We start from the raw sequence: 27,989 nt of genomic DNA on the forward strand, positions 1-27,989 counted from the left end.
AGAAAAAAAAGAAAAGAAACGAAAAGAAAAAAGCTAGATAACAGGTGTTTCACTTGTGTAGTAATTGTAGAAAAATGACTTACCAACTCTTAGGACAAAATCGTTGTAAGACTGATAGTTGATTTCATCAAGAACATCAAACATCTCTATTGCAAAATCTGCGAGTGTACTCAAATGGGAATAAATTGATTTTTTAGCCTAGAAACAAAACAATGTTAAGCATTAGATTTATATAGAACTGATAAGCTGATGAAACATCAGTAAGTAAAAAATAATGACAGTGGAAAGCTTGAGAAATCTAACCCATTTTGCTGTCTGTGAAAAGGAACTTTTGACAGAGACTGCAGAATATGCATTGTTTTCTCAACTAGTGAATCCTTTCTCTTCTTCTCTTCTCTCCCTTTTTTCCCCCCACTCTCTTTTTCTGATTTCTGGGAAGAATGGAAAGTGAAGTTCCCACGGTAAAGTAATTCTGCTGTGGAAATTCATTGTGAGCACTGAGCAGAATATTTTTTACAAAATCACTTTGCCTGATAATTATTAATAACTACAGTTTCTTTATTTTCTTCCTCTGGGGATTTTGCTAGATTCCAGCTCTGTGATTCCATGATGTTCCCACTGACAAAATTCCTGTTATGTTTAGTCCTGTGAGATGCAGAACTGATCTATGTTTTTTGTTTGTTTTCCAGGCAAGCTGAAGTTACTTGTTATGAAACATGCCTAAGTGAGCAACAGTGAAAGAACCATAAAGGATCAAATGAAAATATGAAGTACCATGATTAAGAAAAAAAAAAGGAAAAACAAACAAAACATAAGTAATTACTTTTTATACCTACCATCTAATTAAACGGTGGAACTCATTTTCAGAGGATACTGTAAATTTCAAAATTTTAGCTAAATTCAAACATAATTATACAAACTCAAAGAAAAAAATAATTGCTACAAATTGGTAAAAAGATACTACCTGTAGGTCTAGATTTTTTTAAACAGCATATCATTAGAAAGTGGAAACAGAGATTGTGTATTTGTCCTGTAACCCCAGTATCTACTGTTGGCACATTTAAAGTAGGTTACCAAAATGGACATTAGACCTGACTTAGTATTGTTGCTCTTATGTTGTTCTGTTATTTGAATAATAAATATGAATTCTTGAACAGATCTGCAAAATGGAAGTAGGCTAAAGGTAGGATATGGTGAAAGAAATGCAGGGTCAGTGGCTGTCTACTTTCAGTAGGTTGTTGCACAATACAGCTATGGCAGCTGACATGAGATGAAAGTTCACTGGGTTTTTGACACTTTAGTGAGATTTTATAAATTGACTGTGGATGAAGAATCTGAGAAACATATTGCTGTCTGCCTCCTTTGGGCTCACTTTGAAAGGGTTCATCCATACAGCTGAGAAATTTTTTACAAAATAGTGCAAAACCATTAACAAAAAATGATAAAAGCCAGTTCAGAGCAAGTTCCAGGTTTTAGGAAGAATATTTTTCTTTACCTGTTTCTTGCAGTGTCAGCTAGATTTACTCATTTCCCACCTCACCAAGGCAAAGGAAAAATAGGAATTAAATTTAAAGTTAGAGCTTATGACTATACTTCTAATGGAGAAGGTGAAGAATACTGGATGTCTGAAAGAGGAAAAAGTCTATATATTTAATTAACTCCTTCCATCTTCTTTGTATTCATTTTCCTTCAAATTTCTTGCTGCCTGATGCATGCTATGAATTCCTACGATACCTGACAGTTGCAGGAGAGAGGACTGCTCATAAATTATAATATATGCTGTAAGTGGCAAATATCCCTCAAAAAGATTAACACCTAACTCTTTCAAAACTGCACTGAAGACTACCACAAATTCAGAACTCTAATGAAATCAGTTGTGATGAAATCACAGATGTAATTTCCAAAGATGCACACAATAATGAACCTATGTTGCACAAAAGATCTGCAAAGAACTCAGTTTGTATGCTGCCCTGACAGCATAGCTGGGAAGCAGGTTACTGAAAAACACCATCATAACAAAACCACCCCGAAAGAGGCAAAGTGAATTTCCTATAGGTACCTGCAAAAGCCTGCAGGTACCTGCAGAAGAATGGTCCTCTGAAACATGGTATTTAAATATTTCACTTCATCTGTATGCTGAGCTCTTATTTGTGCAAGTATTTTCAGTTAAGAGCATGTTAACTACATCACTGCTTTGTGCATTTGATCATGTCCAAACATTAGTACACAAAACTAGAGGCTGTAGATTTTCTTATGAATGGGGACACCATTTGCAAGAAGGGAGACAAGGAACTTCTGTGTCTGGATTCACTTCTCATGAACACAGCTGGCTCTGTAGGGCAGACAAGGGATTGTGTGGACATCTGGAAATGATCATCTGGACATAGTATGCTACCCATGATCATCATGCTTCTAATAAATGTCTGCATTCTGAAGATCTGGCAGGAAACTGCCAAGAAGATGCAAACAATTTCTACTCACTTGCATCACACACACAATAAGAAGAGATTACAGAAGAATGAAAACCAAACTTATTGTTGAAATTTTTATTGTTGTCTGTGTCCATAAAAGAACTTCAGATTTTTGGAAGTCTGAAATGTAAAAAAATAAAATAAAATAATTCTACTTGTACAGAAAAGATCAAAATTTGCCCCAAGATTTCAGAAATAGGCAGAGTCCTGCACAAGGCTTTCTGCTGTGATTTAAAATGCATTACTATGATTAGCTCTAAGCAGTAACTTTTGTACTGGACAAACTCAGCTGACCCTTCAGTTAGCAACTATAAAGCACTGGAGATAAACGTGTTTAGGTTTTGGTACATATGCTGCCAAAGTTACACAATAACACACTTGTTTTCAGGATTATAGTTCAAAGAGCATTTATAGTAGACACACAAATAAGCTTTTGCTTGTTTGTCTCAGATCATGTGAACATAATTCAAAGGATCAGTTTTCTGCCTGTCATAGGATGAAGGAGTGAAGCATTTTCAGCATAAACACAACATTAAAAAAGACCTTTTTTAATGTCTAGATTTCTACTCTAGGAATAATTGAAAAAAAAAAAAAAGAAAAAAAAAAGCATCCTACCAGACAAACAGAAAGCAGGCTGCTTTTGATATACGCCATATACGGTTCTAATTGTTGATTTTAATGCATCCTTCCTTTTTTATAATCTTAAAAAGATGATTGTTCCTAGAAAGTTCACAGGCCATCTGGCTCTTTTTGCTTTTGCCTCCATTTTTCAATTCTAAATCATTCGTGTGAGTATACTCCTACAACACATATACATGCATGCATCAACAGACATACATCTGCCTGGACCTGGGCAAAGTTTTTAACATTCTTCCACACAGCACTCTTATCTCCAAAGTGGAGAGACATGGCTTTGACAAATGTATCACTTGGTCGATAAGGACTTGGCTGCATTCTTGCAATGTGGACAATGGCTCAGTACTTAAGTGGAAACCTGTGATGAGTGGTATTCTTCAGGTTTCTGCACTGAGACTGCTATTATTTAATATCTTTGTAGACAGCATGGGCAGTGGGATTAAATACAACCTCAAGTTTGTAGATGAGAGTTGTCACTGAGACGTCATCAGAAGGGACCTTGACAGGCTTGAGAGGTTCAACAAGGCCAAGTCCAACATCCTGCAATTCTCTCAGGGGAATTCTAAGCATGAATACAGGCTGGATGATGCATGGATAGAGAGCAGCCCTGTGGAGAGGGACGTGAAGGCGTTGGTGGATGAAAAACTGAAAGGAAGGCAGCAATTTGCGCTTACAACCTGGAAAATCTAATTGTATACTGGAACACAGCTAAAGAAATACAGGTAGCAGGTCAAAAGAGATGATTCTCCTCCTACAGTTGACTCTCTTGAAACCCCACCTGGAGTACTGTGTTTAGCTCTGGGCCCCCTTGCATAAGGAAGATATGCACCTGTTGGAGTGAGTCCTGAGGAGGGCCATGAAGAAGATCATAGGGCTGGAGCACCTCTCCCATGAAGAAAGGCTGAGTTGGTGTTATTTAGGTCAAAGCAGAGAAGATTCCAAGAGGACTTTCTAGTGTCCTTCCAGAACCTAACTGGGGTGTACAGGATAGATACGGATGGACTTTATAAGAGAGTAAAGTGACAGAACTGGGGGAATGGTTTTAAACTGAAAAAGGGTAGATTTAGTTTAGATATAAGGAAGAAATTATTCATAAAGAGAGTAGTGAAGCACTGGAACGGGTTTCCCAGAGAAGCTGTAGATCCTGGAAGTGCTGAAGGCCACATCAGATGGGGCTTTGGGAACCTAATATAGCAAAAATTATCCCTGCCAATTAGGGTTGGAACTAGATAATCTTTAAGGTCCCTTCCAACTCAAAACATTCTATGATTCAATGAAGAGGGGTGAGATTTCACAAAAATCTGGAAAGAAATCTGGAGATTTCACAAAAATCTGGGTGCATGGATTGCTTTTATGTTACTTTTATTCTCGTTGTACAATATGCAATATTTTCAGTATTCTGCTTGGGTGATTCTCTGCTTTTTCAGATGCTGCATGCAAATCAGGGAATCTCTGTCCCTAAACCCAAAATCAAGCTTAGAAAAACACACAGAGGGATTAAGGAGATAACAGAATAACTTTATCCGGTACTACTGGTCTGAAATGTTTTTGATTTTTTTTTTTTTTTCCATTACCAAGTAATTTAAGGGATAAGAAGAATGTTGGCAGTAAAGAATATCTAATTTGGAGGGATCGGGGTGACATGTAATATGTCCTTAGTGCTATGTTCCTGGACATGATAGGAATTTGCCCTTAAATTTCAAAATAATGGAGAAAAATAATCACATCTTAACAATCTTTTCTTAGTTTTACAACAATTAATTACAATTAGAGTTCCCCCCTCTCTGCATTCTACAAGGACATCTATGATGCTGAGTTTAAAATCCTATCATTCTGACTTGGGAGCTTTTTACACCAACTTGCAGAGAAATCAAATCCAAACACTGCCACATGAGTAACTACTAGGGTAGCCATGTTTCTTCATGGGCTTTTAGATATTGTTTTCAGCTTGGTATTTGAATTTCAGGTTTAAATTGTTGTAAAGAAGTAATACAAGTTATTTGTAATTGTTGGTTGTGTTTCTGGTGTTCATCTGGAAACTGGAGGAAAACTGTTCCACCAGAATCACCATCATGTAAAATCTTCTTACCTTAGTTCCTGAAGTAGGTACAAGTCCCACAGCTGCCATATATGTGCTTCCAATTGTCTTGATTTTTTCTATGTCCTTATAACATTCTTTCTCCATAAGCTTTGTTTAAAACATAAAACTGTTAAATATTACATAGTATTTTAGGCAAGAAACCATAGTTATCAGAAAATATATGCAAGCCAATTAAACCATACTAGGTTTGATAAGTTGAGTCATGCTTATTTTGAGGTCATTTAAACAATTCTACAATTAACTTGTATTTCAATACTTTTTGTATATTAGAGGATTTTGAGGTCAGATTCAGGCATTTATGAGTACAAATCAGGAGCTTCAGAGGGAAGCCCTGTGGACATACATTCCAATAAGAAGTTAACAGTACTATTTTATTTGGCAGTTCAAAGTATACTAAATTGTTACAAATAACTTTTTCAGACAAAAGTTTAGTAGATTTGATGTGCTTGAAAGACAAAGTGTTTAAACCTTACCTCGTCAAAATCAGCAATAATTTCATTTAACAGGCGTAAACACTCCACTCCCATATTATTGCCATCTAGTTCAATGTAGAAATCATTGAAATTTGGGATGGAAGCAAACATCACTCCCACTTGTGAATATGACTGGTAATAAAGGTCCTGCAGTACATGAATAAATATAATTTTATTTAAATTGTTTAATATAAAACAGGCATGGTCATTATTATATGTATCTTACTGCCAAACAGCATAGCAATTGCCTTGATAGCTACAACGAGTCATCATTTTGTAGAGAGAAATCCAGTCCTATTGAAAAATAATTGCAAAATTTTTCTCCCCTCAAAAACACAAAATATAATTTAATTTTGAGCTATTAAACCCATTTAAAACAACTTATCATTCTTTTATTTTTCTTTTATTTTTTTTCCCTGTTTAAGGAAGAAGTGATGGAAACAAACAGAAAGTTTGAACAGTTTTAGAATTTGTATTGTATAGGAAATATCACTGCATTTTTTCTAATATTGTTTTCTAAATGAAATGGGAGAAAGAACAATTTTACCCTGCAGCACAAAACCAGCCTTGCTCTTTCACCTCTTTTCCAGAGTTGCAGACTCCTCTATTCAGAAGTAAAAGTATAATTTTGCTGTCTACAAAGGCTTCTACTTAATAATTCATAGAGCTAACAGAAAGCAGAATCAAATCTGTGGTTTGGATCAAATACAAGGGCTTCTCAGAAAGTAATGCCTCCTATTTTATTATGTTAGCACCTGCCATTAGAGGAAGATTTTGGTGATAGGGCAGTAGGGGTTGAATTTCATAAACATTTGCTGAATGCTTACGGAAACCAAATGGAGGATGTTGGTACAACGAGGAAGTTGGTGATATGTTGGAGCAGTGGCAACAGCAATGTGAAAGACAAGCCATGTTCTGGATTGCCATACACATACATCATACCATGAGATGTATAGCATCTTGATCAGCTTATCTGCATGAATTGGTGGATTGAAACCAGGGAACTGTTGACATGATGCTAATTAAGTTGAAAGCTTGAACTTCCAGAGTAAGGCCAAAGAAGAAGACAACCTTTCTCTTGCAACACAGTAATGCCAGGCTTCATCCCAGTTTGAAGACCACGGAACACTCTGCCAATCTTGGTTGGACTCCTCTACCACAATTACTGTACAGTTTGGATTTGGCACCTTTTGATTTCCATGTATTCAATGAAAGTTGATTGTGGGAGCAATCTTTTCTTAGCAATGATACTGTTACTAGAAGCTGTGAAACAGTGGGTCATTTCCACTGGTGAAATTTTTGCAATTGTGGCATGCAGCTCTTGTTAATAACTGGCAAAAGTTCATAGCTAGTGGTGTAACTGTTGAAAAATTGTGTTTTGTAGCTGAGAATTTGTTCTTTCAAGTAGTGTTACTATGCTCTTCATATCTGCTGTTTCCTTGGAAATAAATAGGAGGCATTACTTTGGGAGTGACCTACATAAGTTGGTTTAAAATCCAAAGCACAGAAACACATAGTTTAAAAGAGTGATGTAGTGGCCATTATGGCTACATCATTAATGCAGATATTGCATGTAGAAGAAGGCCTGTGAAACCTTCCTGAACCAGCATACTTCATCATTAAAGATTTTGAAGTGTGTAATATTTTCTATTTTTCACCTTTAAAGGCTGGGCTTGGTAATAGCAATGTATTTGCAGAATTAGAGTGGTTCAGATGAAGCTTCATACTCTGAAACTAAGGTTATGAAATACTGTGATAAATCAGTATCACACAGAATCATAGAATCACTGAATGACTGAATAGCTTGGGTTGAAAGGGACCTCCAGGATCATCAAGCTCCAAGCCCCCTGCTGCATGCAGGGCTACCAACCTCCATATCTAATACTAGACCAAGCTGCCCAGGGCCCCACCCAACCTGGCCTTGAAGGCCTCCAGGTTGACTGCCTAGAGACAACCTCTCTAGGCAATCTGTTCCAGAACCTCACAACTCTCTTGGTAAAGAGCTACTCCCTGATATCCAACCTAAATCTTCCCTCTCTCATCCTAAAACCATTTCCCCTTTTCCTGCCCTTGTAAAGAGTTGACTCCTCTCCTGTTTATAGGCTCCCTTTAGGTTCTGGGAGGCTGCAATGAGGTCACCCCAAAGCTGTACAGATGCTGAATGATAGAAAATACTGTTATCTCTTTTATTACAGCTCTTTGGAGAAGGAGAACACTGCAGAGAAAGACAGAATTCTGAACAAATTCCCACATGCAAGTATTTACAAAGCCATTTATTTTATTTTGAATGAAATTTTGTAAGGAGAAGTTTTCTTGAAAACACAGTTGAAAGGTGACCCATGATACAAAAGACAGCTCATACAGCACCTTATATTTAAAAATCTTGATTTACCATATTCCTTGGATTAGACATAAGAAAGTGCTGTGCAACATGTGCTGGCAATAGGTTGAAGAGAATTCTTTTATTATCCAGCTTGACTCTCTCCATATCATCTCTCTCTTCTTCTGCCTGTAGGGACAGATGAAAATAAAAAAATTTCCGAAATGTAAAAAATAGAAATTAGCTGAAACTACTGATTAGTTCATCCACTGACATTAAACTGAACAAAAAAAGAGCTTTCAATGCTTTATTCATTGTTCCTATTGATATCTGACATAGACCTCTGCTTCTACAAGCGTGCACTCATAAAAAGCTACAAAAATTCCTTTATGCTATAGAAGGTAGGAAAAAAGGAAGGCAGGCAAGAATGCCAGGAGGCCTCTGTAAATCAACAAGGAACTCCTGGACTTAATGAAGCTCAAAAAGACAGTCTATAGGGAATGGAAGCAAGAATGGGTTACCTGGAAGGAATACAAAGAAGTTGCCAGGGAATACAAAGAATACAAGAGCAGCCAGGGATCAGGTTGGGGATGGTAAAATCCAGATAGAATTAAATCTAGCCAGGGACATAAAGGGGAACAAGAAGAAATTCTACAGGTATATCAGTGATAAAAGGAAGGCCAGGGAAGATGTGGGCCCTCTCTGGAAGGAAACTGGAGACCTGGTCATGAGGGATATGGAGAAAGCTGAGGTGCTCAATGACTTCTTTGCCTCAGTCTTCAACAGCAAGAAGAGGGAAGGGATGCAATACAGAGGGACCTGGGCCCACCTGTTGCACATGTCCATGCCAACCTCATACAACCTTGTATGATATTGGCCTTGGTGTTAAATTACTTCTTTTCAGATAGGTGAAGATAATGACAAGAGTATTTGATCTAGATTTCAAAATAGAGAAGCCTGGAGAATCATTAGTATTTAAAGCAAATGGAAACATCACTTTATGATAAGATAGAAACAGACCCACTAACACAGTAGTATCAACAGATAAAAAATCTGTTTTAAAAATCCTCAAGAAAGATGGGGAAAAATAATATTTAAAAAAAAAAAAGAAAAAAAAAAAAAGAGTAAATTACATCAGCATTTGTCACAAATACATATACAGTTTCTGTGCACAACAGCACCAGAGATTCTACCATTCACGGGAATGTTAATGTTAAGGATGTGCCTAGGTGTTGGTGTTATAACAGTTGAGGTACTTAACCCAAGGTTCTGGAGTCATGTTGAAAGTGACTTGAGTCACAGTATTCAGTGAGGGCCACACATAAGGAAGCAATTCTAAAAATCAGACCCATTATTGGAAAAATAATTCATATCTAGAGATCTCATTTGAGATTCCATCCTAATCCTTCTTAATCTCTTCTGCAAAATTATTCACTTCTTGTTCTGAGAGTGGCTTTTAGTGCTATATTCTAATTTTCACTAGAAAACATTTGATAAATACTATATAACAAATCTAAAGGAAATCACAACTTTTTCTTTACTTCAAAGGAGTCATAACACAATTCTTCTGCAGCAATTCCAATATAATCTTTTTCCCATATAGTTACAGCAGCAAAAGACTGGCAGATAAAATTCTCAGAGAAATTACAATTACAAAACAACTAAAAATCTGCTCTAGCCTTAATTGGTTTTCCTTTGTATATGGAATTTGTTCTCCATATCTATTACAAAGTCCACATTGTTTTTTCACTATCAATTCTTGTCCAAGTGTGACCTCTTTCTGGTGCACATTCCAACAATATTTGTTTGTTTGTTTGTTTCTCAATAAACCGATTTTTACTTTGAATGATAAAACTTAGGGAAAATGATGCTGTCCGGACACACAGAGACCATATTAGGAAAAGCAAGGCACAGAAAGAATTGAATTTTGCAAGAGATGCAGAAAATAAGAATGGATTCTGGAGGTACAGAAGATGCAAGGCAAGCAGAGTGTATGTACCTCCTCTGATAAATGAGAAGGGAGAACTAGCTTTAAGAACCATGGAAAGCTGAAGTACTCAACAAGTCCTTTGCCTCAGTCTTCAATGGCAGACAGGCTTTACACACCACTCTCACATCCTTGAGCATTTAGGCAGTATATGTACCATTTTAAGAGAAGAGCAAGTTCAAGACTTTTCATGAGACTGTATGTGTACAAGCCTATGAAGTCAGACAGCATGCATCCCAGGGTCCTGAAGGAACTGGATGGTGTGGTTGCCAAGCTGCTCTCTACTATATCATACATCACTCATAGATGTTAGGTGAAGTTCCCAATGACTGGAAAAAATCACTCACATTTTTAAGACAGGGAAAAGGGATACCATAGGAACTACAGGCTGGTGAGCTGCTTATCTATTCCTGAAAATATCATGGAACAGATTATCCTGGAAAGTATGCTAAGGTACATGCAAGATGAAAAAATGATCTGAGATAGCCAACAAAGCTTCATCAAGGGCAGACTGTGCCTGAACAAGCTGGTGGCCATCTTTGATGGAGTGATGGCATCCGTGGATGAAGGAAGGACATCTTATGCCATCTACCCAGAATTACGCAAAGCCTTTGATATGGTCTCACACCACATTCTTCTCTCTAAATTAGTGTGATATGGATTTGAAGGCTGGACTATTGATGGGTAAAGAATTGATTAGATGTTCACATTCAGAGAGCTGAGGTCAGCAGCTATACGTCCAGGTGGTGGCTGTTGACTAATGGTGTCCTGCCAGGTGTACTTCAATGACATAGACACTGGAACTGAGTACATCCTCAGCAAGATTGCAGGCAACACCAAGGTAAGTGGTTCAGTTGATATAATAGCAGAAAAAGATGCCATCCAAAGGGACAGGAATAGTATTGAAAAGTGGGCCCACATGAAACTGATGAGATTCAACAAGGCAGTCTCAGGTACATGTACAGACTGGGAGAATAATTCACTGAGAGCAGCTCTGTGGAAAACAGCTTGAGGGTTCTGATGGAAAAAAAGCTTGACATCAGTGAGTATTGAGTACTTGCATCCCAGAAGGCGAATTATATCTTGGGCTGCAACAGATGAAGAGTGACCAGCAAGGTGAGGGAGGTGATTGCCCCTGTCTACAGTGCTCTTGTGAGACCTATCTGAAGTACTGAATCCAGGTCCAGGGTCCCCAGCACAAGAAAGACACAAAGTTTTTGGAGTGAGTACAGAGGGGGGCCATAAAGATGGTGAGAGAGCTGGAGAATTTCTCATACAAAGGCAGGTTGAAGGAGCTGGGCTTGTTTAGCTTGGAGAAGAGAAGGATACAGGAGGACTCCACTGCAGGGGGAAATTTTTCACTGAGGATGGTGACATTCTGGAATAGGTATCTCAGAGAAGTTGTGGTTTCTCAGTCCAATCAAGGCCAGGTTGAATGCGTTCCTGTGTAACTCAATCTAGTGCCTCAATGTCCACAGCTGGAACTAAATGAACTTTAAGATCCTTTCCAAACCAAGACATTGCATGATTCCATGATTCTGTAGTAGTAAAAATTATTTTTCTAGATGACAATTGTATGGGAAATTGGTAATCACAGCCTGAACCTCTGACTAATCTGTGGGAGCACAGGTGTGAGTAATTTAGCTCTGCTCCCAGAAGAGGTGGAGTTTGACTCCACCTCCTCTAGACCTCATTTAAGAGCTGACCACCACTGAGGCAGCATGTCTTGGAGATTGCTCCCTGGTGGAGGTTGCCTCAGTGTTTTCCAGCAGACTGAAGGCTTCCATGTGGGTGAGTTTTTCCTGTAAGTAACCTTTTGAATATTTCCTACCATCTTTACATTATTATCACTGTACAACAACCTTTTGGATATCTACTACCATCTTTATGTTATTATCACTGTACAGATATTTACTACCATCTTTACATTATTGCCACTGTACACTAATCCAAATTAAGCTTACAACTCTTTTTTTTTTTTAAATGTTCTAGAATATGAAAAATTTGACAGTAGCAAAGAGATTTAAGTTCAGACCTTGAATTAAATTACACTTTAGCTTACATATCAGTTTCTCTAATTTTCAAAGATTTTTCTTCTTCCTCAAAACCTTTAAGGTTTTTCAGTTAAGCTCTCAATACCACGTAGTGCAGAATGAAAGCCTCAGGGAACATACATCTATGGGCTAGGATGTAGAGAATTAAGAACAAGTGAAAGCAATAAAGCAGGTTTAGATAAATGGAGTAATCTGTCTGATCCATTGCATGGACAGTGATGTTGGTCAGTCATTGGCGTGTGCCATTCTTTTCTGAGCTGGATGTGTGTGGAAGGTCATTTTTGAACAGTTATGGATTAAATTGTTTATTTTGAATGACACAATTGAGAATGTTTTCCAATTACATACGAAGTTTTCTACCAACAAAGTGTTCAGAACAAGGATAAATATATCAGCATTGAAGCATGACCTTGTGACCTCAGTCTTGTTGGTGAATTTCTGTCTATCCTTTGACTAGAAGTAAAGATAATTACAATATAACGACTTATGGAGAACAGACACTCCAGATTGTTGCACTTCCAGTCGTTTCCTTCTCAAATAAATGAGAGGCAAGTGATAGCTTTTCTTCTCTCATGAACAAAAGAGATCCAAGGAGATATTTGAAAAGGCAATGATGATGTAGAATGTATGTAGGGCGATGCAATGATATGAAGAATAAGATTAGCTAGCTTTGCCTGACCTAATCTCAGATCTGGAAGAAGTATAGTCATTAAAGTAGTGTAGTGCCTCTTTGGAACTACTCAGTGAAATATATTAGCTTATTTCATAGACAGTATTAATTCTGCAAGTATATATTTTGCTGGTACTTATGCTGCAGTCTCTGTATGGACTGCCCTACAATATACAGACATGTTAAATGTGAACTTTGTGCAGATCATCTAGGCTTTTAAGTGATTTGCTATGAACTTTAAAAAGATGTGGTATTGGTGTGAGCTATATTGTATCTTCTTTGTTACTAATGCATAGAGCTGGGTATCCATATCTTTCTGTTCCTTGCAGTCTTTCCTTGCATTGCTTGCAAACAAAGATAAGGAGTAAAGGTGAGCTTAAAGATTTGATCTTGTTCAGCTATGAGTACTCTAAAACTATCCCATCGCACAGTTCTATAGGGAGGAAAGCAAACCAAAAACTGGTATTTTCTGATCCTTTCTCTCATCTTCTAGTTTTCTGCCCTTCAGGATCAAATGAAAATTTTCCCTTTTTGTGAGTTATAAAATCCTGGTGCCTACTCTCTGAGACAAAAGGATGTATAGGTATTACTCTTTTTGAGGCAAAGCGGACACTGAAAAGGGAGGAGCACTTGGGACTGAAGAAAAAGGATTGACATAAGTATATAAGTAAGATCACAAGTACTTACATTACTGGCGGAAATATTATCCAGAGAGCTAAATAGCAATAAAACCCTCTTTTTTTTGCCCCTATTCCTGCTGGCTCATGTATGGGAAACTGTTGATCACAGCCTGAACCTCTGACCACCTGAGGCAAGCAATGAGTCAACTGTGGGAGCACAGGTGAAGGTAATTCAGCTGTACTACTGGAAGGGGTGGAGCCTGGCTCTACCTCTCCTAGATTCATTTAAGAGCTGACTGCCACTGAGGAAGAGATTGACCCTTTGTGGAGTCTACTGCACACCTTTGATGTTGGTGAGCATTTCTATTTATTATAGATTATCTTTCTATCATGGTAAACTTTCTTAATGAAGCCTCTGTTTACCTATTGATTGTACAACTATACAATTGTACAGTTCATTAAGAAGAGATGCCAGCATGATATTTTTGCAGTGACTGTTGGCTCAAAACCAAGAAAAATATTTTTTCTAAGAAAGTTAAGAAGTTGGGAAAGAGTTCCATAGTTCCATTCCATGGTATAAGTTTTAAAAAAAAAAAAAGGGGGGGGGGGATTAGCGGGGAGAAGGAAAAAAACCTAGACATTTAATTACTTTATCTCAAGTTTATAGTTGTAATGTCAACTTCACAGCTTTGAAATTCATAATGTATCTTAGATATAAACACATTACTTCATCGATGATGTGCTGTTAATTTTGAGAATGTGTTAGTCCCACTAATTTGTTCTAACAGTATTTGTAAGCAGTTTCATAAAGTCAGATATACACTTCCTGTGTACATGAGTACTAGAAAATCCTATGACTTACCTGCACAGCCCAGAGGTAGTCCAGACGTAACTTCAAGTCCACCTGTCTTGAGTGCAGTGCCAAAGCACAAGAAAATAGCAAAATAGCTAGTGTTGGTTCATAGCCTCGCATATAAAAGGATCCACCCCTTAAAAATAAAGTAAAAGTAAAAGTTATTCCAGGCTTTCTAAACACTGGATATTTTTAATATAAAAACTTTATTTTGGAATCTGTGGGTGTTCTCTAATCACCAGCCTTCTCCAAAAGTGGCTCATTCTGTTAGGGAGGTGGGTGACAGTACTATGACTGCATCTCATTGACACTCAGGTTCTTAAAGATCTTATAATTATATTCATTATTGTAGTGTGTTGTAGTGGAATTGCTAGGTCATAGCCTGAACCAGTGTGTGAGCACCTGACTGCGTGGAGTGGGGGGAGCCTAGATCCACCCTTCCTATTTCTCACTGTCAGTGATGCTTCTGGGAGTGTGTGTGCACTCAGACTTCTTGGTTTGCCTCCTCCTTCTCTAGTGTGCCAGAGTTTGAACGAGAGAAAGTTGAATTCCTCAGCTCACCTTTTTTTCCAGACTCTTGATGAGAAGGGTGATTTAATTTTGATATCTTGTTCTTTAGCGCCTCTATCTCAAAAGTTCTGTCATCACTTTTGTTTGCTTTACACGTGCGTGTATTTTTATTGAGAAAATATAGAACCCCTCAAAAATTCAAGTTTGAATGAAATTAGAATTGGGTGATAGTTGCTGAAATATGGAAGTGAAGACTTTAACAATAATTGTAATATGAAATATAAACCAAGACTGCAGTATGATCAGATATGAGCATGAAACTTTGGAATAATGGGACAACAATTCCCAAGAGCTCATTCAGTATTATTAGACCCAACAGTATTTCTCATTCTGCAAAAGATGCAACCTTGGGCAGCATTTGAATGCTAGAAGGCAGGAATGCTAGAAGGCAGTTATCTAATGAGGTTCAACAAGGGCAAGTGTAGAGTCCTACACTTGGGGAGGAATAACTGTACGCATCAGTACAGGTTAGGGGATGACATAGAATGGAACTCTGCAGAGAACATAGGTGTCCTGGTGGTTGACTATGAGCCAGCAGTGTGCCCTTGTGGTCAAAAGGTACATTAAAATGAATATAAAGACCCTTCCCCTTCTTCTGCCCTGGACTCCTCAGTTCAAGAAAAACAGGGAACTACTAGAAAGAGACCAGTGTAGGCCTACAAAGATGACTGGGGCCTGGAGTATCTCCCCTGTGAGGAAAGGCTGAGAAACCTGGGACTGGTTGTCTGGAGAAGACTGAGGGGGGAAATCTTATCTATGCTTATAAATGTCTAAAGGATGGGTCTCAAGGGGATGAGACCAGGCTCTTTACCATTGTGTCCAGTGACAGCACAAGGGGCAAATGGGCACAAAGTGGAACACAAAGTTCCATCTAAATGTGAAGAAAAATTTCTTGGATTTGAGAGTGGCAGAACACAGGAAGAAGCTGCCCAGAGAAGTTGTGGTAGCAGGACAAGGGGAAATGGATTTAAGTTGAAAGAGGGTAGATTTAGGTTGGATGTTGGCGGGAAGTTCTTTACTAGGAGAGTGATGAGATCCTGGAACAGGCTGCCCAGGGAGGTTGTGGATGCCCTGTCCTTGAAGGTGTTCAAGGCCAGGTTGGATGGGGCCCTGGGCAACCTGATCTAGTAATTGTGGAAATTTGGCCCTGCCAGGCAGGGGGGGTTGGAACTTCTTTACCCTAGAGGTCCCTTCCAACCCAGGTCATTTTGTGTGTGAATCTCCTCTGGAGATTCTCAAAACCTGCTTGAATGCTTTCCCATGCAGCCTACTGTAGGGAACTTGCTTTGGCAGGGGAGTTGGGCTAGATCATCTGCAGAGGTCCCTTCCAATTCCTATGATTCTGTGATTTACAGGTGAATAGTGAATGTAATGACCATCTATAAAGGAAAAACATTGTTTTGACTTTGCAAGACACCTACCCCACTGCTTTTCTGTAACCACTGAGTTCCAGAATAACTATGTACAAAATAGTAACAAAAAGCAGCAGTATAATTTTTGGCAAGGAAGATACACGTAGAAATATTGCCAAGGTGAGAGTCCCCACTACACAGGAAAGGAAAGCATAGTGGGCTGTATCACATGGAAGTTCATTCATTGTTTTATTTGTTCCACCAGGAGAAATTATAACTATCGAACTGCTGGAATTGGTATTCCAAACCCAAGGCATGCAGCCAACCTAGAAATAATAGGAGAGGGGAAAAGAACAACGTTAACTGTGAAATAAATAGAAATGCAACTGTTGTGGAGGGTTGACTGTAGTTCATTACTAACTGGGAATAAATGGATATGGAGCTCCCAGACAATTAATTGCTCTAATAAAATCTTGGAATGCAGTGCTTACTTTTACATGGCATACATGTTTTGGTCACTAGTTGTTAACAAGACCAACTAATTAAAGACTGGAATTATTTGAGCAGTTTCCCTTTCAGTACTCAAAACCAAGATATTTTCAACCCAAAGTAAACATGAAAAACTTGTGAATTTCAGAAAATGCTTTATATTATTATTTGGATAAGAGAGGCTCAGAAATAAATATCTTTGTAGACTTTGTAAGCTGTATCGATTTCAATTATTGATCAAATATAAAAGATATTTTAATTTTTTGTTTGTTTGAAAAGGCAGGCATGGATATCATACTTTCTATATTTCAGAGATAATTTGTCACACATAATTCAAATACCATATCTTTAGTTAGCTGTTCCACTTAGTTATCTTTGATCAATTACTTCTTTAGAATGGGATATTAAAAAGGAACTAAAACAACTTTAGGTACATTTTACATGGGAAATATAATGGTTTTTAATCAGCTTCTTCCAAAGGCAGTGTTATATATAGATCTCAGACCTGTTAGACAAGGTAGGGAGAAATCAGTGGCAAACAGCTGCAGTGCAGTTTTAACTGCACTCCAGCCTTCATGCTTTACTAAGGGAGAGGCTAGAGTTAGCATAAATGAGTAGTAGTGTGAAATTGATTTTATCAGGAATTGCAATATATGCCCTGCTCTGTACCTAAGCTTCTTTTCTGAAGTGTGTTATTAGACTTTTTTTACTTTATCCTAACCACCAATAATGATGTTTTATTGCATTCTGTAAAATAACTGGTGATCTGAAAAGTGATCAATCAATATACAGGACTTTGTAGTAATCCAAATAAATAAGACATAGCAGGTAAAATGCGAGTTAAAATATTGGTTAACATTATGAAACGAAATTGCGAAGGCTGAGGTGAAAAATCAATTTCATGTGATTTTTGTTAAATGTCCTTAAAGCTCTTTGTGCTGCACTTATCTTTAAAAAACAAAACAAACAAACAAACAAAAAAACAACAAAACCACACACATGAGGGCTTTTCTTCTAGAAAAAAAACAATGTATCTGACCATTCAGTTCAGCTTGATAGATTTTCCCAGTGCACATCCAGGGACCAGTGAATACATAAAATATAAAATAGTGAGTGTGGCATCACAGTTAGTGTTCTGAATTGCCCATGAAACCACTGTTTTCTTATTGCTTAGAACACTTTGCTTGCATCCCAGAGTCTAAGACATCTGCTTCCTTAGAAGTTCCAGTACTGTTTAGCATGTTATTTTTGTGTGGATTCTTTTCTTTGGGCACCCTAGAATATTTAATTCATTCATAGACTAAATGCTGAAATTCAATGCTAAGAATTCAACAAAGCAACTGCATGTGAAATATTTTGGCATTCACCATGTAAAACCAGCTGTTAAAGAAGCTCAGTTTTTCAGTAGTACTGAGCAAGTATTTCACATCAGCTTCTCAGACAATAGATGTGAGTGGACTGTATAACAGCTATAGTGTAAAAACCTTTTCTTACTCTATACCAGACAGATTTAAGATTTTCTCATCTGTCTAGGCATTAAATATCTCTGTTACTATGCAGAAATAATTTCTATTAGTTGTCACACGGAAATAATCTTGTGACCATACATTCTCTGTCACACGATATTAGCCATTAAACTATTAATCAGTTTTAACATTTTAAAATGGCTTTCCCATAGAGAACATGGCAACTGCAGACTATTTGATACTATGTTTAGATATAAAAATTTCTATAGGTTTTGACTATATATTATCTATGTAATGTGCTAATATCTTTACTATACCTAACTCAACACTGATTAAAGATTGTGAAAGTCCAAACTATAACAAAGGTCTTTAGTTTTGAATAAATTTGCTCTACAAGAGCAAATACAAGAATAATTCAAAGAGTAGGAATTAGTCATTGCACATGCTCAATGATATCTATAAAAGACTGTTCTTAATCACAAAGCAAAACTTGATTTAAATACTCACCACACATCCTTGAGCCACAGAGTATATTAAAATCACAATAAAAATACACAAAATGGTACGAATTTGTATTGTTAGGCACCCTGGAAAACACTAAGTAAGAGAAAATAGATTAATACATGTATTAGAAATATTTTTAGAAGTGGAGTTGTTACTGTTTAGTAGGCTGTTTATAGCAAAGAAAGTGATACAGGAGTAAATTAAGAAACGAGCATGCATTTATGATTACATATGTAAGTTTCAGTAATAATTGTGAATATATGCTTTAATGGCAGTTGCATTTCTGGGATAATACACATGAAATTGTGACATGAAATTGTGATTACTGTACATTATCTCTCGCTAAAGTTAAAATTCTTTGGAATATTAGCAAGATGCCCATTCATAATGCAAAGTGGGATGGCATTAGACTTTTTTCACCTGAGGAATATATACAAAAAACATTTTGCCTTGCAAATTATCAACTACAGATGAAAAAAGAGAACATACTATGATAGTATGGAACTTTGGAATGGTATTTATGTCTTCTGCTATAATCATCACGCTAAATGTCAGGGTGGCTTTAATTATCAGAACCCATTAAAAATACTGAATTTGTCAGAGCAGAAACAGCATTGGGGAACAAAAATATCTGGTGGAAATGGAGTCTTGTGAATTTCTTAATCATCTTGATGAGTGAAATGAATGCCAAAAGATGAGAGAGGAAGGACAAGTCTGTCAGGATGTGGAATTAATGTTTGTTCCAACCATACTGTGTTGGTTTTATGTGGCAAGGTTTTAGTAACGGAAGGTGGCCTCTGTGAGCAGAGCCCAGCAGCTGCCCCATGTCAGATCAGAGCCAGTTCCAGATGGCTCCAAAAGGGACCCACCATTGGCTAGAGCTGAACTGTGAGCAGCATTGGCTGTGCTGCTAGGAGAGCAGATTTAGGAAAGGGAAAAACTGCCATGAAACAGTGGCTTAGAGAGAAGAGTGAAAATATGAATAACAGTCCTGCAGATGTCCAAGTCAGTACAGAAGGAGGACAGGATGTGCTTCAAGTGTGGAGTAGAAGTTCCCAGCAGCCTCTGAAGAGGCCAAGGGTGGAGCAGGCTGTGCCCTAGCAGGCCATGGGGCATCATTCAGAGCAGATCTCCACGTGTAGCTTGTGGAGAAGCCCATGGTGCAGCAGGTAGTAGTGGCTGGAAGAAAGCTGTGGTCCACAGACAGCCCCTCACAGAAGCAGGCTCTGGGCTGTTTTTAGTTTATTTCTAGTTTCTCACTGTCCAATCTATTACTAACAATAGGGAATAAATAATATGAATCTCTCTTCCACGGTGTCTGTTTTTGTCTGTGATAGTGGTTGGAGAGAGATTTCTCTGTCCTTATCTCAACCCTTGAGCTTTTTCTCATAATATTCTGTCTTTTGAAGATGGGGAGAGTGAGAGAGCATTATGGTGGATATTATCTAGTCATGAATCTGAAGCCACCTCACATAGAGATCTATTTCATTTCAGAAAAAGGTGCTTTTCTTTTTCTTTTGCACTGCAAATGTTTGGTACATCTATTATCTACGTGAACTGTGATATTTTTTTCTGACCACAGGTCTTCTTCCAGTGACTTCAAGGAGCAGTAAGTAACTGTATGAAATAAATAACTGATTTTAAAGTGGGATCAAGCTATGTCCCTTAAAAGGAGTGTGCTAAGACTTACTAATGCTAGATTTGACTTAAGATAAAAAACCTGAATTTTGGATGAAAGTCACAAGTCCTGGAGAAGAGTGTTCACCTCATCACTGACAGCAGAAATGTAACTTTCAGCAGGCACCAAAATACCCACAAAAGGGCTTCTGTGGCCCTGGCAAACAGAAATTTTGTACTGAAACTCCCCCCCCTTCCTGTGGTATATACAGGTATATGGGGGAAATATGTGTGACCACAGCATTCAAAATCTGAGATAGTTATATATGAGTCCCCTTCATCTGGGCTGCATAACATAAGAATACAGTAACAATAGAAAAAAATAAGCCTTCTGTGACCTGAGAATACATTTTGGATTCCATACAGCTTCAGTGCATATAAACATAGGTGGGTAACAAACAGTGTTAAATAAATAGATTTATATAAGCATAAGATTGGCCTGGATTAGTTAATTACAGCAGAAAACAGTTTAACTGCAGATGTCACCTGCAAACTCAACATGTACTCGGTGTTCTCCTGCAGGTCTTTGACAAACACGTTAAACAGGACAAGACAAGTTGATGGACAGACCTCTGTTGTACACCACTTACTTCTGCCTTCCAAGTAGAGTATAACCTTTTATCTCTATGTTCTGGACCTGATTATCCAGACTGGTTTCATTTAATCATCAAGATGTCTACTCATCTAGACCAAAATCTATCTACATATATGAACCAGATTGTGCTTTTTTTTTTTTTTTTAAATACATATATTAAAAATGCCATTATAGTGTTTTTGTACAAGATAAATAGATACATTCAGTTAATTCAGTTTGCAATGAAATTGCTTGCAGAGGATTTAGAGTAATAATAAAATGCTGTGAAATTCCATAGTTTTGCTGCATGGTAAATAATTATAAAGCAAAATGCAGATTCAAAACAGTTCCAACTATTGCATAGGCATGTATCTTGGTGTGTGTTGCATATATGTTATAAATGATAACGTGTTATAGCAGTGGGTTAAAAGGCAAGTAAATTTTTAAAAGGTAAGGTACAAGACGTGTTTGACTGAATGCTCTAGTTAAAGCATAGAAGGTTTATATTTCTGATTTTTTTTTGTTCATTTTTGTTCAAGGTTGCATCTGCTCTTTCATGACAGTCCCCAGTTCACAATTCTATACTCATTACACCTATTATGTTATCTTTTCTTCAATATAAAAGAAAAATTTGTCCACGAAATTTCAATTTGCTATATTCTAAATTTTAAATTTATTTGTTTTTCTAATGCTGGATTTCATCCAACAGAATATTTCTCCAGAGAATCCTGGAAAAGTTACAAATCCTTTTTACTGCTGAAAGAAACCTTAAGTTTGCATTAGCCCCAGAGAAATTACATAAAGAGAAACACCCCCCATACTCCCCACAAACTCCATATTTAATATTCATGAAAAGAGCAACACTTAATAAGCCACTGTTCCTTTACTAAACAAAAGATAATTAAAATTATCAGAAAATTGTCTAAGTTTGTAAAGATCTGCTATGTACCAGATATTCTGCTAAGATACTATTTATGTTTCTGTGAAAACAATTACATTTCTCCTGCCAAAGACCATATTTTCTAACTAAAAATTAGTGTGTTAATCAGCAGAGCAGATTAACTGTGTAGGTGTTTCTTATTATTTTCTGAAAAAAAAAAAAAAAAAATTTGTTTTAAGCCACTACAGATATTTTTCATCAGAAAATTAGTCTGTAGATGTTTTATTTTGATCTAGTATACCTTGTTTTCTTCTACAATAACCAGATGTTATTCTGCAATATTACTGTTGTGAAAATGTAATGGAGGAGAACTAATTATTTCTAAAGATTTGGAAAAGGCCAAGGATTGTATTTGCAAGACCAGGAAAGTGGTTGATGATTTGACAGGAAAAGTTTTGAAAACAAAGAGCAAGTTAGCAGCACTTTACACTTAGATACTAGTTGTAGTGGAAGGATAAATAGCATGCTTCCTCATCAGAAAGGAGAAAAATCTAGATTAAAGTAGCTGTTTATCTGGGCACTTGAATGGTTTAGCTCAGGGAGATATTGAAAAAAAACAAACAACAAGCACAACAAAAAAACAACCCACAACCAACCAGTCAACCAACCTGTGAAATCCCACAACCCCTTAGTTGTAGCATGAAGGCTACAATGATGGAAAAAATTATTAATGTAAATAACTACCCTCAAGTTAATTTTTTTAAATTATTATTATTTTATTTTTTAAGAGTGCCTACAATATTGCTAAGCAATGAGTGTAAAAAGCAGATAGATCTCAGATCTCTAATGCTATGGAGCACACAATGATGGCTTTGTAGTTCATAGCACAAAGTGTAGCCACTAAAAGAAAGAATAGTAAAAAAAAAATAAAATTCTTAAATAACTTACTTGTACTCTTGTGACATGTAGATACATAATACAAGCCACTAGGAAGCATATGCAGAACACCAGGAGAACAAGAACTACGGTACTCCTAGAATCAAAATACAATGTGGTAAATCAGCTTAACTTAGTAGCAGATACGAGAACAAACAGCACAGATGTTTTTCAGAGACGGTGTTGGACAAGAGCTGGAGGATTTCCACCCATGCTTTTAGTGTAAAACTAACCATCTCAGGGAAAAAAAAATCACAGTGACATGTGTGAAATTTTCAAGAATGAGAAATCAGGAAACATTGTTTTGCATAGCACCTCCTTGCACTGTAAAACTTCCTGAAGGGAGGTTGCAATGAGGAGGGGCTTGGCCTCTTTTCCCAGGCAATAAACAGGACCTGAGGAGATGGACACAAGTTGTACCAGAGAAGGTTTAGACTAGACATAAGGAAAAACTTTTTCTCTAAGAGAGTGGTCAGGCACTGGAATGGCTGCCCAGGAAGGTGGTGGAGTTGCCTTCCCTAGCAGTGCTCAAGAGGCGTCTGGATGAGGAGCTACAAGATATGGGTTAGTAACTTGTGGTAGTAATGGTGATGGGAGGATGGTTGGACTAGATGATCTTAATAGGTCCTTTCCAACCTTGTGATTCGATGAGATCAAAGCAACTCAGAAATTTACCTATACAGAGTGCCAGGAAAGACACTTTCTAATTTTGGACTAATGCAGAATATTCAGCACGCCGACTCCTATAAATGGAGAGAACAACTCTCCATTACTTGATCTTGGCAACTGTGTATCAATTACCACCTACTTCTCCTCTCTAACCTCTCCTCAAAGATTCAGAAATCAGAGCTCAGCCAACTCTGTCATTCATCAAGTTAAACAAAATCAGACTGGTCTGCACTCCCTTCTACCAACACAGAGAAACTCCTTCCTTTTGAGCAGTAAAAAAAATCTTATCTTTTGTGAAAATGCTATAATAATTGTTATAATTCTTAATCTTCCTTTTTCTGCTCTTTCAAAATAGGTTTGTTCTCAATTAGGAGTACAAGCCAATTGCTTCCCTTGCCCAGCCACTCTATTATTGGAGCAGTACTTTATAGATATGGCAAAAATTAGTCTACTACTACATGTACTTTGTCTATGTTCAGGGACATTCCAACCCCTTACCAGCTATTGAACCAAGAATAAGATGATCTTCACACCTTTTTTTCTATACCTGTGAAAACATGTGTCTTGCTGTCAGCCTTGAAAAATTACTTATATAGAGTTTGCAACAGTAGAAGAAAATGAGAAATCTTTTGCTACATCTCAATATTTGATTTTGATTTGAAGTTCATGCAAGAATTTATGCAAGAAGTCATCAATACACACAAAGGGAGAATGCTGTGATGTACTGTGTGTGTAGAACCAAGAAGTGACTCTAGAGATTATAATGTGGATTCTGAATAGAGGTCTTAATAGATAGCAGGCTCCTCTGTATTTTTAGAGTACTGGAGTGTATTTAGGATGGTAGTGCTGCAAGAAAGCAATGGAGAGAACATGATAGCAAGTTTCTTTCAATGCAGCAGTAGCCAACCACTCACACTAGTGTTGAGTGGGACTACGAAAGATATTGGGGTGTCTCCAGTAAAATAGGGTTACTTTTCACAGGTTACAAACCCAGTCAGACATCAGAAAGCCTGATCATCAGAGTTTTTAGTGGCTATGCTGTATGTTTGCCTTAATAACCGGAGAGGTTAAGTTGACAGGAATGTAGCCTTAATTCCGTCAGACACATATGAGGATGTAAATATGTGTTCAGCTGTCAAACTGTTGGGCTGAGATGATCCCAGGAATATTGAAAATGTAAAGCCCATTGCTTCTTGTGCATTTATGCAGCAAATGTATTTCTTACAACAATTTCTTGTCCCTAGATTTTTTAACTTCCTCCTTGGAAGACTGATACATATCAAAGACCATTATGATCACCTCTCCTGTTATAGTAACACTTCACACTTGTGAAAAAAGGCTTTTGCAATTGCTTGACATACTTACAAGTACTTTTGGCAATCTAAAGAGCAACTTTAAACACCAAGTTTTGTGGAGAAAGAAAATTTCTGGTATTTTTAGAGTTTTAGTCTTGCTCGTGGTTTCATCTGTGCCACAACAAGGAAAGAATCACAGATTGATTGCCTAAAATTAAGACTGGCATATATATTGGAAGATGTTACCGTCCAGTATGTGGCTTTTCTAATTGACCCAATAATGAACCAATCAATTTTCATGGCATACAGTGTTCATGTTCTGCTGATGCTTCTATTACTTGTCACATATTAGCTTAATCTGAAAATCTGTCCAGCTGTTTTTTGGAGAGATTCTACTTTTTGGAAAGGTTACCAGTTATCGTGACATACGATTCTTGCCAATACATTCCAGATGCAATGACACTAACGCTCTTTATCTCTCCTTATTTTAAATTCCATGGAATTCAAATTCTTTCACCTACTGTAGATGTGCAGAAGTACGCAAAATAGTTCTTAACTATTCGACAGTGCTCCAGTTAGTCAACAAAAGAAATTTGTCTGGAAACTAGATGATTTTTTGCAAGTAATTTTGTTTTTTTCAGATGTCAAGTAAAAAAATTATATGCTGGTGACTTACTAAAATTAAAAATGTGTCCCTCAAACTTTCAATTAGAAATAATAGAACCATATAAAAGTATTATTCTAACTAGAGATTAATGAATAGAAAAGATTTGAATTAAAGTGAGATTTTCAAAAGTATTTTCCTGGGGCCCATTCTATCTCCATTGAAATCCTAGTAATTTGTAAATGTGAATGAAGTTTATTTTGATATTCTCATCTGAAAAAATGTAATTGTTATCAAGTTATTGAAATTATTAGGATAACATCTACCTGTAACTCAGAGATTTTTGAAATGAAGTCTAATTTTTCTTTAGTAAGCATTTAACATAGCATTGACAATACATAAATTAATCAGTGCATTATAGCATTCAATAATGAGCACCAAGCACATTTTCAAATACATCATGAATATTTGGTTATGTCTGCCTTAGTGCAGCCAAGCTCTGACTGTAATTCATGTAAGAATAGCCAAACAATATTTGTTGTTAATTTGGACAAATAGAAGAGATAAGTTAGTCTGAGGATATACCATCAGGGACTCACTAATTTGAGAAGCTACCAGTCTGGTTGCTAATTGCCCTTCAAAAGATGCTCACATTTCAATTCTGTGCAGGTTGCTTGAAGATATTCTACTTTGGATTATGATGGCAAAAGATAGAAACTTACTGTGGTATTATTAGAAGGTACACAAGGCCAAATAAGGCAGCTAGAATTAGTGAGAGAACTACAGCACTGGTGAAGTATTCATCCTGAAGCTGGTGGTACTGTTAAAGAAAGGAGAAAATGAAGACTGTGAGCATTTATTATATACACAGCCAGCCACTCATGCTTGTCCACTCTTACCAAGAAAGAGCAACAACCTAGAAGCCACTTTACAAACATAATTATCTTTGCTTAATTCACAAAAAAAATTGGATGAGGCTAGTCTACAGAAGACTTTGCTTGACAGGCTTTTTTCAGCTGTTCCTGTTGGCTTATCTATTTACCTTTCACCCTCAACTTAGTCAAATCCAAGCCAGACACAGGAATAAGTTTATCTTTTGGAACAAAAATGATTCAGCCATTCTTATGCTGAAGAAGGAGGTGCCCCTTTCCTCCTTCTCTTACTCACCACCCCCAAAATATCAAAAAACACCTGGTGCTGCTTTTAAGGGACACTGTCATCTGAAGTGCTCAGGACAGGACACTAAAAGGTGCTACTGAGAGACTCAGGAACAATTATCATCCCTGATTCCACTGAAGCACACTCTCTACAATAGAACAAGTTGTTTTCCCAGAAAGTTCAAAATTTCAATCTTCTTTTACCACCTAAAGTTACAATTTGCTTTTGTCAGTAGAGATCCACACACAGAAATTAAAAATCAATGGAAATGATGGGCAGGTATTCACATACTGTAACACTCTAATGCAAGAAAAGAGACAATATACTGAATCTTGCAAGCTGTAGAATTTTCTCAGGGAACAAACTTTTCAGTACATAGTTCATTATATATATATAAAATAATGTATATAATATATATATAACTGTCAAATTGGCTACCCTCAGCAAGTGTGAAATACAGAGTAGCCTGGAAAAACACATTAAAGAACTAAAAGCCATTTCAAAGAAATATTGGATTACTTAAACTTCATAATGTGAGATTAAAAGAAGGAAAATAAAACAGCAAGAGGAAAAAAAAAAAAAGAAAAAAGAAAAAAAATCTCATGAAAGAATTCAAAGTCCTAAATATTTCCAAAAACACAATTGTATTGAATTGAAAAATTTTGAATTGAAACATATATTCCTTTCATTAAACTTTGCCAACCATAAGTGGAAAATAAACCAGATTTGGATAAGATTGGGTATAAGGAAAATATTTTTTACAATAAAGGTGGTGAGGCACTGAAACAGGCTGTCCAGAGATGTAGTGGGCACTCCATCGCTGGATACATTCAAGGTTAGGTGGCACCAAGCTCTGAGTAACCTGATCTAGTTGTAGATGTTCTTGTTCACTGCAAGGGAGATAGATCTTAAAGTGTCCCCTCCCAACTAAAAAAATTATGTGATTCTATGAAGATTCCATGATTTTTATAACTCTGCCTATATACATATTTATATGCTTACAAGTCTGGAGTAAGTCCACAGCTTTCAGCACAGTATATGGTTGACTTGCGGAATATTGCGGAGAATTAAGTATTCCTTTATATTTTATAAGGTTAATTGGATCATCAGACAACATACGCAGAGAGAAGTGTCCTCCTATCATCAAACTTTTACCAGAGTCAGTGAATCAGTAGGAAGCCACATTGCCATGAGAAAGTATGAGGAGCATGAGACCTAGGAAGATTCTGATCTTTCTTTTGCCTTCCCCAAGTGCTTCCATAGCAGGTAGAGATAATTTTTCCCATTTAGCTAAAAGACAGTCCATCAGATTATTTAAAAGGTATTGAGTAGAATTTAAATACTGTCTACAACAACAATAATAAACACCACCACCACAATGCTCTTTGGTCAATGAAATCAGTAAAAAAGTATTTAAAGCTCCTTACTTTCTTTTCACGCTCAATTTGTTTATACTTCAGGGTAAAGAAGTTCAGGTCAGCCATCTCAGATTCGGTTTGCCGGGCCTCTATCAAACGACTGATGTATCTGTTTACTCGAGTTCCTGGAGTGTTGTACACGACATTAGTAGAAAAAGAGGAACGATTCCTGAGCTTTTCAGAGGCTGTCCTTAATGCTCTCCTCTGTAGCA

At 37.0% G+C, this 27,989-nt stretch overlaps 1 protein-coding gene across 1 annotated transcript in view; it reads right to left on the reverse strand.

Moving 5' to 3' along the window:
* The window catches only part of ADCY1 (adenylate cyclase 1), a 145,217-nt gene that overhangs the window by 4,266 nt on the left and 112,962 nt on the right, over positions 1 to 27,989 (reverse strand). The window contains exons 9-18 of the mRNA XM_032442541.1: positions 27,787 to 27,981; positions 25,924 to 26,021; positions 22,646 to 22,730; positions 18,570 to 18,659; positions 16,177 to 16,433; positions 14,195 to 14,321; positions 8,074 to 8,190; positions 5,682 to 5,828; positions 5,197 to 5,295; positions 84 to 198 (exon numbers count right to left, since the gene is read on the reverse strand). Coding sequence (XP_032298432.1) covers positions 84 to 198; positions 5,197 to 5,295; positions 5,682 to 5,828; positions 8,074 to 8,190; positions 14,195 to 14,321; positions 16,177 to 16,433; positions 18,570 to 18,659; positions 22,646 to 22,730; positions 25,924 to 26,021; positions 27,787 to 27,981 — 1,330 coding nt within the window. The remainder of the gene's footprint in view (positions 1 to 83; positions 199 to 5,196; positions 5,296 to 5,681; positions 5,829 to 8,073; positions 8,191 to 14,194; positions 14,322 to 16,176; positions 16,434 to 18,569; positions 18,660 to 22,645; positions 22,731 to 25,923; positions 26,022 to 27,786; positions 27,982 to 27,989) is intronic.

This window comes from Coturnix japonica, chromosome 2 (assembly GCF_001577835.2).
Source record: "Coturnix japonica isolate 7356 chromosome 2, Coturnix japonica 2.1, whole genome shotgun sequence".
In the NCBI taxonomy this organism is placed as follows: domain Eukaryota; kingdom Metazoa; phylum Chordata; class Aves; order Galliformes; family Phasianidae; genus Coturnix; species Coturnix japonica.